At 44.2% G+C, this 18,829-nt stretch overlaps 1 protein-coding gene across 1 annotated transcript in view; it reads left to right on the top strand.

The window, feature by feature from the left end:
• Nucleotides 1–18,829, top strand: part of LOC147726124 (receptor-type tyrosine-protein phosphatase mu-like) — a 1,369,719-nt gene that overhangs the window by 1,270,802 nt on the left and 80,088 nt on the right. Inside the window, exons 28-31 of the mRNA XM_086960227.1 lie at nt 1,211–1,360; nt 6,739–6,838; nt 11,557–11,636; nt 18,157–18,288. Of these exons, the coding sequence (XP_086816353.1) occupies nt 1,211–1,360; nt 6,739–6,838; nt 11,557–11,636; nt 18,157–18,288 (462 nt within the window). The remainder of the gene's footprint in view (nt 1–1,210; nt 1,361–6,738; nt 6,839–11,556; nt 11,637–18,156; nt 18,289–18,829) is intronic.

Here is an 18,829-nt window from a genome sequence, read left to right as displayed (position 1 = left end):
ACATAATGTTTGCAAGAGTTCACCACAACGGCCGGGGTGTAAAAAAAGCAGAGTTTCCCATTAACCTCGACGCGGAGAGGCGCTGGGTACCACATGGCATATTTGAGGCTCAGCTTGCAAACTGTGTTGTCTTCACTTCCGAGAACTTGCACTGGGCTTATTGTATCATGGGAGTGAGGTCATGGAAGAATGAAAGTATGGGCCCTTGGTAGTGTATAGGGCCTTTCTCGCAGCATTAACATTTCTAATGGCTTTTTTAGGGGAAATGTGATCTAATGCTGCCTATCTAGCTGCAAAACTAATAATGTATCACAATTTATGGCATCTTTTTGTGATGTTATTATGTGCAACTTATGGATTATGGAATTCACTTCCGAGCGAGCTTAGACTTTCTCCTAGTTATGCTCTCTTTAGGTGCTTACTTAAAACCCATCTCTTTCGGCAGGCCTATGCGTAACTCTGCACCCATCTCCTCCCTGTTGTCTCTAGCGCCATGAAACCGCCTGGTGTCCGTGCGCTGAATACTTTTAACATAACATAACATAACTTTGGGTTGTGTTGCATAATGCATGTTGGGTGTTGCCTCAGGGGCGGCTCCTCCTTTGGACTGGAGGAGCGTCACCCCACTTAAAATCCCCCCAAAACCCTGAGAAATAGAATGTTAATTTATTACCATTTTAGTTTTCATCCCCTTCCCAAACAGAGCGTCAGGGCGAGGGTGGGCCACTGCTGAGTGATAGCAGCAGGGAGGAGGGTGGGCTGTCCATGTATTTGTTTACAGTGCATAATTTCTTTGGGCCTTGTGATGGCCAGCTACACATGCACACTTTAAACATCTCTAACCCAGCTGTCTTAAAACACCTGGGTTATATGCAAGTGCTTGCCCCTTGAGTGCAGTGGAGCGCCGAGTGAGGCCGCTCCCTCCAATCAGGGAGCTGCCCTCATGCTGCATGAAAGCAGCACCATGATTGGTCAAGTGAGATGCTGCATCCAGTTCTGTTGGGGAGAAGAGGACATGAACAAAAGACAGGTACATTTTTATAAATTTTTATGTTATTTTGCAAGGCCTACCTCTTCCTCGTAGGTGCCAGCCACCACTGTGTTGTCTCAAGACTGCATAGATGGTCAAATATTCATTCATAGATGTATTTGAGAGCACTTCGCTATTCACATAGGCCTCTGATGGAAAGTATGGTGTCTTCTGTTACAGGACCAGTATATCTTTTTATATGATGCGCTGACTGAAGGTGCAGTGTGTGGTCTCACTGCGGTCCCAGTGGAAGACATTGAGGAACACATCTCAGCACTGAAAGAGCGAGACCCCACAACCAAAACCAATGGTTTCAGCAAAGAGTTTAAGGTAACAGCTCTCTCTCTTCTTTCTCTTTAGGTGGCTTGATCGCTTTCTGTGTTTATTTTGCTGTCATTTTCTCTCGCTCTCCGTATCTTTCAGTCTCTCATGCTCTCTTTTTTTTCTCTCCCTCTGTTTCTTGGTGGTAAAAGGGGTTGGGACCGGGAGGAGGGAAAGATAATTAAAATGATGTTGTCCCTACCTAACGGTTCCATGTTGCAAGCTATTAGATTGGAGGCAGGCTTGACGGCATGGGAGGTAAAGGCACAAATGTCATTGTTAAGATTTTAGAACCGCCAGATGCCTAGTGATGAACAGAAGGTGTCAATTTGGTGCAGAAAGGAAATACAAGCAAGCAGCTTACATTGGGCACGAGAAGTGAGGAAAGTCCTCCAGCTAGTAACTGCACAATTACAGTTGACCCTCGAACAACCTCTATTGGACTTAGTCTTTACTAAGAAAATGCTTAGGGACCGAGGGTATGAATATTCCAGATCACAAGATCTGGAGTACCTGAAGTCGAAAAAATCAGTGAACTGGGTAAGGAATGAATGGGAAAAGGAGGTCCGGTTTCCATATTTGGATGCGCTACCCAGTAAAGGGTTGAGGTACGAAATCATGATGGTTCGGGTATGCTTAAATCCATGGAAGATTGATAGTAAATTAAAAGCAACCCTGATCCAACCTGATGGTATTTGTAAATGTGGCCTAGGTGTGAAGAATGATATTTTACATATACTACTGGATTGTAAATGGATTTTAAAAGTGCGTAAAATGTTTTTACGTCCAATATTTTTAAAGTATAAGGTGAACAAACGATCAGAGGCTGTCGTTCTCCTTACAGAAATGTCGTTTTTAGATATTACAATTGCGTTGGGGAAATTTTTGAAAGCAATAAGAGAAGCTGTAATGGAGACAAGCAAGGAAAACGGCAAATTTGAAGATATTAAGATTTTAAAATATGAAAAATGTCAATTTAGTGTTTTTAGGGTTTTAAATGTGTATTGAGTGTTAAATTGAACTATGATGTAAAAATTACTATTGTTAAGTGGATCCATGGTCATGTGTATGGTTTATAGACTATTGTCTAAATAAACTTTGATTTTACTACTACTCTGTTTCTTTCTTTGTCTATTCTCTTTCTCTTCCTACGCTTGCTCACTTTCTCCACAGCTTGCTCTCTCCTTTCTTTTTCATGCTCACTCTCTCGGTGCCTGATGCTGTCTTTCTCCTTTTGTCTCTTTCTTGTCCTTTCTATCTCTTGCTTTCTTGCTCACTCTTTGTTGCTCTCTTTTCCTTTCTTTTTCTTGGTCTCTCTGCCTAAATATGCCATGCTCGCAGGTGGTGGACTTTTAATGCACAGGGTGCACCACAAATTGTTAAAAAAACATGTTTGACCTCCGCCACCAATCCAGCCTTTTATTAATTCTCACTTGCACACAGCTTTAGCTGTCATTTGGCGAACAGATTAGTTGTATCCTATGTAGACTCAGAGTGGTCTTCTCTTTGTATCTGCCACTTGCTCACGGTTTGACGGTTTTCTTGTCTATCTCAGCTCCCTTCTGAGTTGATATCTTTCCTCCATATTCTTGTGTTTGTTCCACCTAAGGTGAATTTTAGTCTCACTGTATTTTGAGTGTATGAGTTGTAGCATGCAGTCATAGCTTTACAAGCGGTGCATGAGTGACTATGATCTCTCCCTGTTTTTGTGTGTGTGTGTGTGTCCCGCCTCCACACTCTCCTTTGGGCTACCCCGCTCTCTTTGTAAATTAATTAGCCATCCAGTGGCCAATTCTCATCAAGCCCCCTTACTCTCTCATCAAAGCCTGCCTCTTTATTGGTAGGCAGCCATCTTCAAATTCATTTTGAAACATTTCTAAATAGATGCCTATGTATGCACTTGTGTGGAGGCAATCTGGTATTGTCCTTTGATTAAAAAGAAAATAAATATAAAGCTGCTGCCTGACGTGTCGTGGTCATCTTTGAATAATTTTTCTTCAGGCAAAAAAAACCCCTTTATTAATGGTCACCCCATATGCATACACACACAGTGACGATCTTGGAATGTTTTTTTCTTCCAAGATGTCCACCATGTTGGAGCACATATGCATGAATGAAAAAAATGAATGAATGAATAAATGGTGGGACTTATAAAGCTCACTGTTAACTACTAGAGTGTCCCAGTGCTAGACCTGAGACAGGCGGACCAACTTAGCCCTAGAACAGGTGGGTTTTCGGATGTTTACAAAAGGTATTAATGCATTGTTACTATCTGGAAAAAAAGGCAAGCATTTCCAAAGCCATTACGTGTAATAGCAAGCACTATTAGCGTTGCCAATGCTTGTTTTATGTAGGATGGCCTATGTGAATGCACAGCACCAATCACAGTGATGTTAATTGGCATGGCCTTCTTCTTGTCACAACTTTGTGACGTGATGCTTTTCTTATTCTAGTAGACCGATATTAATCTAATGCTAAAAAAATCCCTTTTAAGTAAGGACCCCTACATGGTCTTTTAAACCGCATTTACTTGGGAGGAGCTATTTTTCACAGCTGGTGCAGCAGCTAGATCAGCAGGTCCAGCAACAGCCAGGAGGAGAGTGGAATAGGGAGCTTCACTTACACCACTTCCGCACTATCACCACTCACTCACAAAGCACATAATCCCACATCTTTCCCATATACGTACACATTAGTACGTCAGAGCAGAGTCACACCTACAGAAGATACAGCACACCACATACCTTTGCTAAAAAATGAGACAGAATCTTAGCACAGAACACACAACACATCATCCACCGTCAACGCGCCAATAAGCAAGAGACATCATAACTTTACGACACAAGGGAAGTGCCATCCTATCAATAATTGAGTAACATAAACCCCCGACTCAGTGCAAGCTCACCTAGGTACAGGAAACAGAAGACACAATCTCAACTGCTGGAAATAAGAAACCCTTCTACCTCATAGGATGGAACTGCACACCACTGAGACTAAACTCAGGACTGACCCATTGAACACTAGGGTGCGAGTAGCCAAAATCTCTTAAATCATTGCTTGGAGTAATCTCTCTGTTCGTACAATTTGGAAGCTACAAACCCCTGAAGCAATATAAACACACAGAGCAAGAACATGTAATGTCCTTCCACTCAGGATGACACAGCACGAATTTAGGACCACTATTCCCTGTGGCTGTGACGTCACGCGGGCCAAAGCATGTCACATCCTGCCTTTTAGGATGCAAACGCAAGGCAAGAACATGCAACGCTTCTCCAGCTATGTTCAGTGTAGGGGCTAGTCAGCTCATGAGGTAGCACCTCCCAGCAGGCATCCATCCAGCAAGAACTCCCGCTACACATGGCTGCAGCAGGTCCTGTGTTTTCCAAACCTCAACTCAGACATACTGCAGGCAACTACCACAATAGTGTGTGAGTCCACCCCAGAAACGAAACAAGGGCTCAGAACTAAACTCCACCAACCCTTAGAGACCAAGGGGCAGATTTATGTTAACTGGCGCATCCCCAGGGATGCACCAGTTAATGTGCACCACAGTGCGCCACAGCTCCGCATCTGTGCTGGAAATGTGGCGCATTGCTGGAGTTGCGTCGCAAGCGCGGCGCAGCTCCAGCAAGGCTCGGGGGTGCCCCATGTGCACAATGCTATATTATAATAATATATTCACACTTTTAAAATTATCTTTTCAAGTTTTTGTTATTGCTTTTGTTCCTGGATAAAGGTGTTCTATAAACTGTTAAATAAAATATGCTACTGAGTTTGATTATGGTTTGTCCAGTGTTATCTGGTTTATGACTACTTCAAGCACAGGAGGCTATTAAACTTGTATTACTTACATGGGCCACGCCTCATGTGAAGGCTTCTTAGGCGTGCTTCTCAAGCTGCGCCCTTTTAGAGCACAGCAACCTTTTCTTCCCACTTAAAGCACAGCGAAGGACCATATTGAAGTGGTAATGCGCGTGGTAGTGATAGATAAGTGGATGCATCCCTCATCTCCGGGCTAGGAAGGCTTCCATCCGAGAAAGAAGGCTCTTCTTGGCAATAGTGGATGCTGAACCAAGACTACGGCCTGATTTAGATCTTGGTGGATGGTGTCCTCGGTCACAACGGTGCCGGATATCCCGTCCACCAAAATATAAATCCCATGATATCCTATAGGATTTATATTTCGCCATACGGGAAATCTGTCACATTTGTGATGGAGTAATTCGCCCGCCGAGATCTAAAACAGACCATAATGTGAATTACGCTGCATTGAGTGGGTTTACGGATAGGTCAAACCGGTTCTTACATGACAGTATCTACTTGGTTTATTGTTTACGCTCTTCACAATGTTTTGAGCTACTGGAGGTCTCAGAGAAACATGTGAAATGGTCATAAGATATGAACTTCCATGGTTTCATAACTGTAGTATTCACTTGTTGGGGGTTCCATTGTGACATTGGTATATATAAGGTCAATTGACTCCAAGGCATCCCCTACCCAGCTGTATCTTCGGCTTTAACTAGCATTTCTGGGGCAGAGGATCATTGTGGCAGAGTTGAATATCCCATTGAGGCAAAGCAAACTGTGGCTATATGTACTTGACTTCACCATATGAAAGCTCAGTATATTTTGTCTGAGGATGCCAAATTAAAATTGTCCCCGAAGTCATTTTGTCACTTCATTGCATGTCCAACATACTTTAATTGGCAGTGAACATTATACAAAATGAACTGGTTAAAGAAGCAGGCTAGGCGGAGATCTAAGTTTAGTGGATACTTTTGTGACTTAAATCTGATTGACCAGAAGTTTACCGAGTTGTGAAGCAATATTAACAGTAAATCCGCGTGGACAATGGTGCTAACACCTGCCCTGATAAACCCACATGTGTGACTTGTGGAGCGTGGCAAACGAAAAAAAAATACAGGCAGTGTATTGCACTTTCAGCACCACCTTCTACCCAGACTTAATAATTGATATATTTAGAGTTATTAGCCCAGCGAAGCTATCGCGCATCTTCTGCTTAGAACGCCATTTTTTTCAGTTTTGTAGCTCTTTAGCAGTTTTTTTTTATACAATTGCAATCTCCAGGTTACTTCTTTTATCAAGGATGTGCTCTCCTGGATATAAACCTGTGGCGTCAGGTGTCACAAAGATTTCTGCAGCTAGCACAAAACCCACTGAGATAATATCCTACCACCCAGGTAAATACAGCAAGGCAACGCCTCTTTTAAAAGTAAACATTCAATGGCTGCTTTGCCTGGCTCATGTAAGATGCAATAATTTATATAAGAAAGCTTGTGTGACAGATCTGCGGGGTGCTGCTAAGATTCATATAATGTAGTTTATTGTTTCAAGGGGAGATCTTTAAATATTTGTTTTTCCTACAGAAACTGGAGAGATTTTCGAAGCTGTATGAGCTGAACCCCTGCACCCAGGCCAAGAAACCCAGCAATAAAGCCAAGAACCGCACCCGGGAAATCCTTCCAGGTAACCTCTGAAATCTCTACTGCGTGTGCTTGCTGTGCTACCGGAAGTCCTGACTCACTCCTACACACAGCTTCCGGTGGTCTGCTGTATGCTTCTGCCAGTGCAGCATGGGAACGGAGAATGGCGCGTACACGTTCTACAAACTAAATTCCCTTAATGCAGTGTCAGCAAGAGGGGAAAAGATTGTTGTAGAACAGTTAGGTTTAAGGCTCTGCATGAAGCATCAATGTACACTTTAAAGCAGCAGTCATCGAAAAATGTACAGATATTTTCTGTTGCTGAATGAGGTCACTGCCATGTTGCATTGCCTGTTTTAGTGTGGCTGGAATCTGGGGTGATTCTATTAATTTTCCATAATGCATAGCACCGCAGTTTCCAATAATGCGCAGCACTATAAGGTTATTCTTGCATGAACTAGAAGTCAAATAGGTTGCGCTTCTCTGGCAGTGGGCTGGTATATGTTTAGTGGTAATGGAAGGCCTCAAGTCTGAGTATCACACCATTTAGGAAAAATATTGTGAAAGCCAATCAGTCTTAGCCACAAAACCTGAAAATAGAACAAAAGAAAGCACCCTGCCTAGGGATATAATGGCCCTAGCTAGAGGATCCAAACAGTATATAAGGGGTGATTAGCCTAGGAGCTGGCACTGCAAATGACAAAAACAAAGTCAATCCAAGTATACTCAAGAGAAAATATTAGAAATATATATATATATTTATTTTTTTATATATTCTTTGAGTTGAGGTAGCAAAAATGTACAAAAGTAAATTGTATTTTAGATCCACGTGATATTTTTAGAGCATAAAAAGACATGCACTGGTGGGGAGAGGGAAAGAGAGGGAAATTCATGTCACCGAAACGCGCGTCGGCTTGTGTTTCCAGGAATACGGCGCTTTGTCCTATTTACATCAGGACCCGTATTAATGTCACCTGCCTGGAATAACATCCTGATTTATGCAACAAATTGACCATCTATGTGTTGCACACGCCAGGACTAGAAGAATGAATGGAAGAATGAAAGTTGAATGTTAGAATATTAGGTAGACTAAAAACCGAAAAAGTGAGTACGAGAGTATGATTGAAGTGTGGTTTGGTACTGGGTAGGTCTTAATATAGCATGAATTTCCCTCTCTTTCCCTCTCCCCACCAGTGTATGTCTTTTTATGCTCTAAAAATATCACGTGGATCTAAAATACAATTTACTTTTGTACATTTTTGCTACCTCAACTCAAAGAATATATAAAAAAATAAAAATATATATATATTTCTAATATTTTCTCTTGAGTATACTTGGATTAACTTTGTTTTTGTCATGTGCAGTGCCAGCTCCTAGGCTAATCACCCCTTATATACTGTTTGGATCCTCTAGCTAGGGCCATTATATCCCTAGGCAGGGTGCTTTCTTTTGTTCTATTTTCAGTTTTCTCCCCCCTATGGCCTGCCTATATCCTTAAAAACCCATCGGGGAACCCCCTTCTTTTGCTTTTAGCCTCTTAGCCACAAAACCTATTGACTTTGCCAATGCTCTTGTTTTATGGTAGATTCTCACTGTAGATTCGCATTGATCCACGGCAGACATTTTTTAACAGGATTTTTAAATAATAACATGGAAGAATAATACATTCAAAGTTGGCCACCCGAGATGCATCTGCATCCACTCAGCCATCTTTGGAAGCATTTTAGTTTATTTATAGAAATCCTTTTTAAAGATAGCAACTGTGGATGTGTGGACATTGGGAGCGGCTATCTGTGTAAGCATTTAATTTTTGCCAATCCAGTTCAAAGGTGGCTGCTGCGGATGCACGATTGATAAAAAAATAAATAAATACTGAACGATGTCCGAGGCACATGCACACTCATTCATTCACATAGGCGGCCATCTTAAAATGACCAACAATCCAATTTAATGGCCACCCACAAACAGCCCCGGAGGTGACCAAACATTAGTGAGAGGGTTTGAGGATGAGATGATGCTGGGTGGTGGGTGGTAAAGGGGAGGAAGTTAACGTAAAAGAGGGATATGCAGAAATAGATGGAACTGGGAGCAGATAGTGAAAGGATTCAAACTAGACCCTCATACACACTTCAATGGAAGGCCAGATGCCAGCAGTAGAAGCAGTCCATGGCCAATTAAAACACTGCAAAACCAAAATACTCCTGGAGGGACAAAGACCAGAACAGGGAGGAAATCAACAGATCTGAATGAAATGAGTGAGATAGACAAGTAAGTCAACCAATCAGGATCAAGGGGCTGACCCAAAACTTACTTTATGTATATATAATATACTGGACTCTATAAAACACCGAAAAAGGTTCCTTCTTTGCCACAAAGGACTCTGAAGCTTCATATGCAGGAAGAAGACAGTAGGATATACCTATGCACTTATTGTGGTGTTTAATTTCAATCTGTTTGATTTCTCTTTGTATTTGTTCATTTACATACTTGCTCCTGCATGTTAAAGGACATCTGTCTGTAAATGTATCATTAAGGTGAAAACTTTGACTTGATGTCAAGATTATGGTTGTGCTATGTGTATGTGTATTTGTGCACACTGCAGATACATGTGCATGTAAATAATTCACCTCAACATAAAGCTGACTTGGTGAAGGCAGGCAAGCCCATGTGCACGCTTTCTAAAATCATCTGGGAGTAAATCGATATCATCGCTGGTATCTGGCCAAAATACAGAATCTGAAATATTGGCACTCTAAAATATTGGGGAAAAAATGTTGTGATACAAAAATATTGTGGTATAGAATATCATTGTCAAGAAGATCAATTTTTCGGTAAGTAATCTCCTTCTTTAAAAATATTATTGTTCATATTATTGTTTTCAGTAATATAGTGGTATAAAATATAATTTTTTAATTATTTTGATGAGCTTCAGGTATTCTATTAATTTTAGTTGTTAATATTGTTGGTTAGATGTTATACATTTTTTTAAATGTCGTTTGTCAGTTTATGTCATATACTTTTTATTTTACTGTTATTTATGATTTATATGTGTGTGTGTCTGTGTGTGTTTATATCAGTATATATATAACCTCCTGGCAAGATTTTTTCCTCATAGACAAAGCATCTTTTGTTTTGCTAATAACTTTTGCACCGTTTGGCTAATCGTCACAAAATTTTCAAAACTAGTTTGCCACTCACTTTAGCTGCTGTGTGAAAAGATTTGGGGTGATTTGTCAAGCGGGGGACAAAAAAAGGGAGGGTCCCAAAACACTTTGCCCCATGCAATGACTATTGGGTTTTTGCAGTTTTTAGACAGGACTAGAGACCGACCTGTTGAATCGAATTAGACAAAATTTTGCAGAAAGTCTAGCTCTTGGTCTAGAAAGAGCCTTTTTTGTAATTTCGGGTAAAGCTGTTCAGTAGTTTGGAAGTTATTAAAGAAAGGAGTATTTGCGTATCTAGGGATCCGAGGATCCGGGGACAAAAGTAGGGCCCTGATTGGCTGGCCGCCACTTGAATAGAAAGTTGTGACTGCCATTTTGTTTCTCTGCTGGGCCATGGGGAGAAAACATGAATAAAAACTCACATAAGGGGTCAGGATAGAGGTATTCTGACCCCATAGACAACATAGAGGGACCCCCATGGGCAAAAAACTGCCCAAATATTTTTTGGGGGGCCGACCGCGGATCCACTGCAGTGCTTAGGGCGGCCCCCAGTGTAACTCCACTGAGGATCCATAGATCCGCAGCCCAATGGGAAAAAAAATACCCACTCCCACACCAAACACCTACAGAGTGAGGTTGGCTCCATGCGGGGGGTGGGGGGCGGCCATATAGCCTGACCACATATTTGGATACTTACAATTATAATTATAAGTACATTATATTGTGGGTAATGATATTTTTGCACAATATGTTTTACACCTATATTGTGCAATTGATCCAACATAACTCACTCAAGGGTTCGCCTCTCATGAGTCATAGCTTCACCCCCCCCCCCCTTCAACAATAGAAATAAAATATGTAGTACCCTATGAACATCCGTTTATAAATTGTGCAGTTTACAAGATAGATATGCAAAGAAAAAAAAGCAGAACGAGGTGGTATGAAATTGATAATTGATTTAAAAAAAATTACAAACCTAAAAAAAATGAGAGAGAACACAAAATACAATCCATAAATCAGACTTCTATTAACTCAACACAAAACCAACAAGCACTTAAGTCATAAGTAATGTCATAAGTAATGTCAATGATGTCAGTTCTGATGTCATGTGTGATATCAAACACAGAACGGGAGGGTGGTGCGAGTTATGGTTGAAGCATTGATGTCAATTGTGATGTCATAGATGCTGTTATCAACGTTGTCACTTATTCCGTTGTCACGTATAATGTTATCAAGTGCGAGGTCATATGAAATTCAAAGGGGAGGCATGACTTATGTTTTGTGCGACACAAACCATAGGTGGTGAATGTCGGAGGATTTATGCGTCGAAGCCGGAACCATGATTCTGTGTACTACAAAATATCTCTAGGGTACAAACCTTTCTAGGAAGCGATATGAATACTGTATGTGCATGTAAGAAACTACGGAGTCTGTGCAAGAAGTGCTGACTGAGTAAAATGCAAGTTATAAGTAGGTGTACATGAACTGTGCGTCTTCCTGTCCTGGAATTAATGGATGATAATCCACAGGTAGAGTATCCATTTGTCTAACAACAAACATCTAATCTTCTGTTTATCATTTCTCCTCTCTGCTCTAGCTGATATCTACCGTCCAGTTCTCATGTCTGTTCTGGACAGTGACGGGTCACCAGGCTACATCAACGCAGTCTTTGTTGACGTGAGTCTGAACATATTTTAAGTGGAGTTTTTAATATTAGGAAATATGAACTTGGTAATACAGATATGGCTGTGTAGTTTCAGATCATGGCAGTCAAGACATTATTTAAATGAAAATAAAACTCTAAGTATAGTCATAATGCAGAATGAAGAAATAACACCTCTATGACAAAGCTACCTGGGTTTCATATGGCAGTGCTTAATTTGAGCCGGTGGTTGCATGTGGGGCCATCCAGCACTGATTTTTGGGGTCCAGCACGTATCGTCCTTCATCAGACTTTGACCCAGAGAAGGAGGGAGAAAAACACAAAAGAGGAAATAGTGACAACAAGAAATACGACAAAACTGTAACAAAGGGAGAAAGGTATGAAAAAGACGCTGCAATAGTGAGAGAAAGAGGCAGGAAGTGTCTGGTGGAAGATTAGCGAGGTGTACAGTGCAATCAGGACTACACAGCCTTGGAAAATTGTCAGGTCTGCTTAAGAGGACGCGACATATGTCTGTCTTAGGCCGGGGACTACTAGTTGTTATAGGGTCTTGCCCACTTATTTGGTAACCATGGAAACTTATAGTTGGAATTCCTGGATGAAGATGCATTGGTGATCCAAGCCTCAAGTACCATGCACTTTTTTAGGTCGAGCAGACGTAAAAAGCAGGCGAAGCCTGCTGTCTGCGAAGACATCTTTTGCTGGCGTGTCTGGAGGAATGTGAGACAGCGATCGGGCACGAGCCTCGCTGTCTCAGATTCCTCCTCAAGGGCGCGCACGGCACCACACACGCATGCGCATACACAGACACACAAGCGCCCATGCACGCACCCATACATACAGAGAACGCACCCCCGCCGTCGCATACACACACGAGCGCACACACACACACACACTGCATACACACACTGCATACACACACGCTCCCCCCCCCTTCACGGCACTGTGCCCATCTCCTGCCTCGCAAGCACCACACACGCATGCGCATTCACAGAGACACACAAGCGCCCATACATACAGAGAACACATCCCCACCGTCGCATACACACACACACACACACTGCATACACACACGCATACACACAGACACACACACAAGCACGCACGCACCCATACATACAGAGAACACACCCCCGCCGTCGCATACACACACACACACAGCACACACACAAGCGCACCAAGACCCCCGCCGCCCCACCACACCCGCCCCACTCACCAGGTTCTTCGTTCGTGTCCCTCGGCAGCCATCCGGTCATTCTGGGCAACAGGCGGGTGCCGCGCTGAGATGCAGCCACGCAAATCTTCCGGCGGGCACGGGAGCGCGGGGTAGACTCCCGTCTGCTTCCTGTATTTCTCTGGCCCAGCCCCCATCCCAACAAAGGTTGCCTGGCTTCCTGTTGAAGCCGGGCTGCGGCGTTTCATTATTTTTCTTCTTCTCAACGGCAAAAATATTAATCTGAAAGCATGGCGACACAAAGGAAGTTTAAAAGCCTAATCTTGAGGGTTCTCGTTTTACAAGACATGCCTTTTTCCCATGGGTGAAAAGATTATTTTTAACAAAAACAAGAAGCACATTTTGGATTCAACCTGTAGATGGTATGATATGCACAGCGTATGAATCTAGATGACATACATGCTGCAAAAACAAGGTGACTTAAGAAAGCCATAGTGGCTGCCTTATTGTGCACAGAATGTGCTTTAGGAAACAGAAACTGTGCACGTGACGTCTCTTTTGCTTCACAAGAAGGAAGTGGTTTCTCTCTGTCTCAATTCACAGCTACCACCCGGACAAGATTTTGTGATGTCACGAGCAGTTGCACAACTTGGGCACGCACGCATTGAGACTTTTCCCCTTAACAGGGGAAGCCGGTACCAGGTTCGAGTCTCCCCGCCCTCTAACCATCTTGTGTTTCTGGGCAGTGGGCAAATCATTTAATCTTGCCATGCCAAGATGCAACTTGTTCTGTAGTGCAGCCTGGCTTGTATTCAAACATTGACTACTGGGACACCCTTATCGGATACAGTGAACTGTAGAATGACTTAGCACTTGTAAATAAACATGTTTGGTATTTCACTGGCATAATTAATATTCGTTCGGCATCCTGCTCCTCGTTTGAGCTTGGCATTTCTGTGCCTTTTTTTTGGAGGGGCTGGGGATTTGTAGGGGAGAGCACGTCAAGACTTCTTGGACCCAGTTCACCAATTTCAAAGTAAGCAACTCTAATTGCTTCATTCTGTCTCCCAAATAATTATTATTTATTGCATACCACCGCAAGTTTAGTAAGTACTGCAGCAATGAAAATACAGTATTCAAAATTTTTCATATCGCCATGTTTCTGCCCGTTTTTTTAGAGGGGGCTGGCACGGGTAGAGCACGCCAAGACTTAAACCCAGTTCCTGTGTTCCAAAGTCAACGCACGCGAAAACTTCTACCAGGTTCCCCTGTTTCAAAGAAGGCAGCTCTGGATGTTATGTTACATCATATTTCCCAAACAATCTGCATTAATTGCATCCAAACGCTTCAACTTAAAAAATAAATCCAATGTTTAACAATTGACTGATTCAATCCCAATATTAAAATATTTATAAGTTTGATATTGGCATGCTTCTGCCTTTTTAGAAGGATTGGCATGAGGACAGGATGCTAAGATTTGAACCTGGTTCCCAATTTCTAAAGTCTACAGCTCTGGTTGTTATGCTGCATTCTTTCCTCTAACCAGTCGTCATTTTGGGCATCCGATGGAAATTTTGCCTACTAAGGATGCCGCACACTGCTGCATGCCGCACACTGCTGCACACAGCACACTGCTGCGTGCTTCAGGCCACACACTGCTGCACGCTGCCTGGCCACACACTGCTGCACGCATCACACTGCTGCACGCATCACACTGCTGCACGCTGCACACTGCTGCACGCCGCAGACTACTGCACACCACACACTGCTGCACACCACACACTGCTGCATGCCTCACACTGCTGCACGCCTCACACTGCTGCACGCCTCACACTGCTGCATGCCTCACACTGCTGCATGCCTCACACTGCTGCACGCCTCACACTGATGCATGCCTCACACTGCTGCATGCATCACACTGCTGCACGCTGCACACTGCTGCATTAATCACACTGCTGCATGCCGCACACTGCTGAATGCCGCACACTGCTGCATGCCGCACACTGCTGCACGACGCACACTGCTGCACGCCTCACACTGCTGCACGCCTCACACTGCTGCACGCCTCACACTGCTGCATGCCTCACACTGCTGCACGCCTCACACTGCTGCACGCCTCACACTGCTGCTCGCTACACACTGCTGCACGCCTCACACTGCTGCATGCCTCACACTGCTGCACGCCTCACACCGCTGCACACTGCTGCTTTACACACACTTCTGCACGCCTCACACTGCTGCACGCCTCACACTGCTGCACGCCACACACTGCTGCACGCCGCTCACTGTTGCACACAGCTCACTGTTGCATTAATCAAACTGCTGCACGCTACACACTGCTGCACGCCACACGCTGCTGCACGCCACACACTGCTGCACGCTGCACACTGCTACACGCTGCACACTGCTACATTACTCATACTGCTGCACGCCGCACACTGCTGCACGCCGCACACTGCTGCACACAGCACACTGCTGCGTGCTTCAGGCCACACACTGCTGCACGCTGCCTGGCCACACACTGCTGCACGCATCACACTGCTGCACGCATCACACTGCTGCACGCTGCACACTGCTGCACGCCGCAGACTACTGCACACCACACACTGCTGCACACCACACACTGCTGCATGCCTCACACTGCTGCACGCCTCACACTGCTGCACGCCTCACACTGCTGCATGCCTCACACTGCTGCATGCCTCACACTGCTGCACGCCTCACACTGATGCATGCCTCACACTGCTGCATGCATCACACTGCTGCACGCTGCACACTGCTGCATTAATCACACTGCTGCATGCCGCACACTGCTGAATGCCGCACACTGCTGCATGCCGCACACTGCTGCACGACGCACACTGCTGCACGCCTCACACTGCTGCACGCCTCACACTGCTGCACGCCTCACACTGCTGCATGCCTCACACTGCTGCACGCCTCACACTGCTGCACGCCTCACACTGCTGCTCGCTACACACTGCTGCACGCCTCACACTGCTGCATGCCTCACACTGCTGCACGCCTCACACCGCTGCACACTGCTGCTTTACACACACTTCTGCACGCCTCACACTGCTGCACGCCTCACACTGCTGCACGCCACACACTGCTGCACGCCGCTCACTGTTGCACACAGCTCACTGTTGCATTAATCAAACTGCTGCACGCTACACACTGCTGCACGCCACACGCTGCTGCACGCCACACACTGCTGCACGCTGCACACTGCTACACGCTGCACACTGCTACATTACTCATACTGCTGCACGCCGCACACTGCTGCACGCCTCACACTGCTGCACGCCTCACACTGCTGCACGCCTCACACTGCTGCACGCCTCACACTGCTGCAAGCCTCACACGGCTGCAAACCACACAACACCACCACATCACTCGGACACCACCATATCACTCTAGGACACCACCATATCACTCTAGGACACCACCATATCACTCTAGGACACCACCATATCACTCTAGGGCACCACCATATCACTCTAGGACACCTTTATATCAATCTAGGACACCACCATATCACTCTAGGACACCTCCACATCACTCTGGGACACCGCCACATCACTATGGGACATCACTTAGGGGCACCACCACATCACTCTGGGACACCACCACATCACTCTGGGACATCACTTAGGGGCACCACCACATCACTCGGGGTCATCACTTAGGGGCACCACCACATCACTCGGGGTCATCACTTAGGGGCACCACCACATCACTCAGCCCAACCACATCATCACTCAGCACCACAACAGCCTCACTCAGCACTACAACAGCACTGTCCTTGCTTGCTACCAACAAGCATTCCCATAGCCAGTAGGACTCGCATTAGGAAAGTGTAAGCTATTGGCTTCGTGAATAACAATGCTATTAATTTATATATTTTCAAAGCCAATCACCCCACACCATTTGTGCTAACTTTTTTTATTGTTCGTTTTACCATTCAACTTGGATCCAAACATAGAAAAAAAGGCACTCATGTAATTTTTTAGGCACATGTTTTATTGGTGTGCGCACCTACAAAATGACATGCAGGTCGCTCAAGGTTTTTTTTTGTTTTTAAAAGCCATGCTGCACAGTATTGGTGACTGCACACTCACACATTGCTCACTCACAGTAATGTAGTCCACACATACTGCACCCTCACACACTGCCCCCTCACACATTGCGCACACACTACTTTAGGCCACACACACTGTACCCTCACACCCGCACTCTCACACACCTCACACACTCTCATTACACTGCGCCCTCACACACTGACCTCTCACACACTGACCCCTCACACACTGCGCACTCATACTACTTTAGGGCACACACACTGCACAATCACACCCCGCACCCTCACACACTCATTACACTACGCCCTCTCGCACTGCCCCCTCTCACACTGCCCCCCTCTCACACTGCCCCCCTCACACACTGCAACCTCACACACTGCACCCTCACAAATTAGCCCCCACTCGTCGCCACCACATCACTCTGCGCCACCACAGCATCAATCTGTGCAACCATTCAACAACTGGTTCAAATATGTTCTCTCAATGTTTCAAGCTTTATTACAAATGTCACAAAAAATGTTAATATTTCACTTCTGTTCTTGGATTTTCGTCACAATAAAATACACTGAACATAATCTTCACAAAAGTTATTTACAAAAGTTTAAGCTATTGCCATTATAAATTACAATAAGTATTAATTATTAATAAAAGAAACATTGATATTCGTAATATAAATACATGTAACTCACGTAAATACAACACATATTGCATTACAAATGCTATAGGTGTCACATTTGCAAAAGTTATAACTATTGGCATTGTAAATTACAAAGCTATTAATTTCGCTATTTTCAAAACCAACACATAATTTATAAATGCAATTACAATACGATACTATACAATAAATAAAAAGATTGTCATTTACAATACCAATAGCTCAAACTTTGCTAATGCGAGACCTATTGCATTGCAAATGCTTGTTACTCTTTGTTGTACCATCTTTGCTCCTACCGCTGGCTCTGCAGTCACAGTGGACACTGCCGTTAAGAGGCAGATAAAGTTTAGAACTAAGAAATGCATGAAACTGAAAGCAAAGCACAAATCAAGCCACAAAATAGTGCACTATATAAAAAGGGGCGAGTGGTTACAAAACATGTGTCCTTATCAAGAGGAGGGGTGGTGCACGAGAGAAGTGGGATCTGGAGCGCTGGGGAACAGGAGATCTGCTCAGATGGGACACATTGGAACGTTGCTGGATGCGCGCATTGCTTTCTGCAATTTCTTTTCAAGACAAAGTGAAAGTTCCACCTCTTCATTCTTGATTTTTTTCTCATGCAGTCGTACGACGTAGATCACTTCATCGTGACCCAGTTACCACTGAGTGAGACCCTGGCTGATTTCTGGAGTCTAGTTTGGGATTATAGGTGCACTGCTGTCGTGATGATGAACAGAATTGAAGACCTCGACGAGGTGCGTGCTGGGAGATGAGGTCTTTATTGAAATGGAACGTTTGTACTGTGCCACACGGAGGGTCTGTCCAGAGCTAAGACACTTCAGGGGGGAGTGTGCACAATCTACATGTTGGGATGGGTAGAATCCATGCTACATTTTCAGAATGACCACATGTTGTGTGAAAGGTACCCGCTTAGATGCACTGAGCCAGATTCTCAAAAGTATTTGTGTTCGCAAATATATGTTGCAAGGGGAAAATGGCTGGATTTAAGAGTGCAAAGTATTCACAAAAAATGTGGAACGTTATTTTGGATTTCTGAATATCTATAAACATGTCCGATTATGGTAATTCACATGCTTCTCAAACCCATTCTCTCCTTGAAGATGATTGGAGATTGGATCTTGCCAATGGTTAGAGAAAACCCCTTACCTAGGTGAGAAAAGGAAATATAACACTCCCAGACTGCGTGGGAGTGGCCACTTTGGTCAAATAGATGCACCTGTAACAAAAATGCAATTTGCAAAACATTACCAAGAGTCCATCTGGAGACCTGTGAGT

Source organism: Lissotriton vulgaris, chromosome 3_1 (assembly GCF_964263255.1).
Source record: "Lissotriton vulgaris chromosome 3_1, aLisVul1.2, whole genome shotgun sequence".
Taxonomy (NCBI): domain Eukaryota; kingdom Metazoa; phylum Chordata; class Amphibia; order Caudata; family Salamandridae; genus Lissotriton; species Lissotriton vulgaris.
This window is presented reverse-complemented; position numbering and strand designations above follow the sequence as displayed.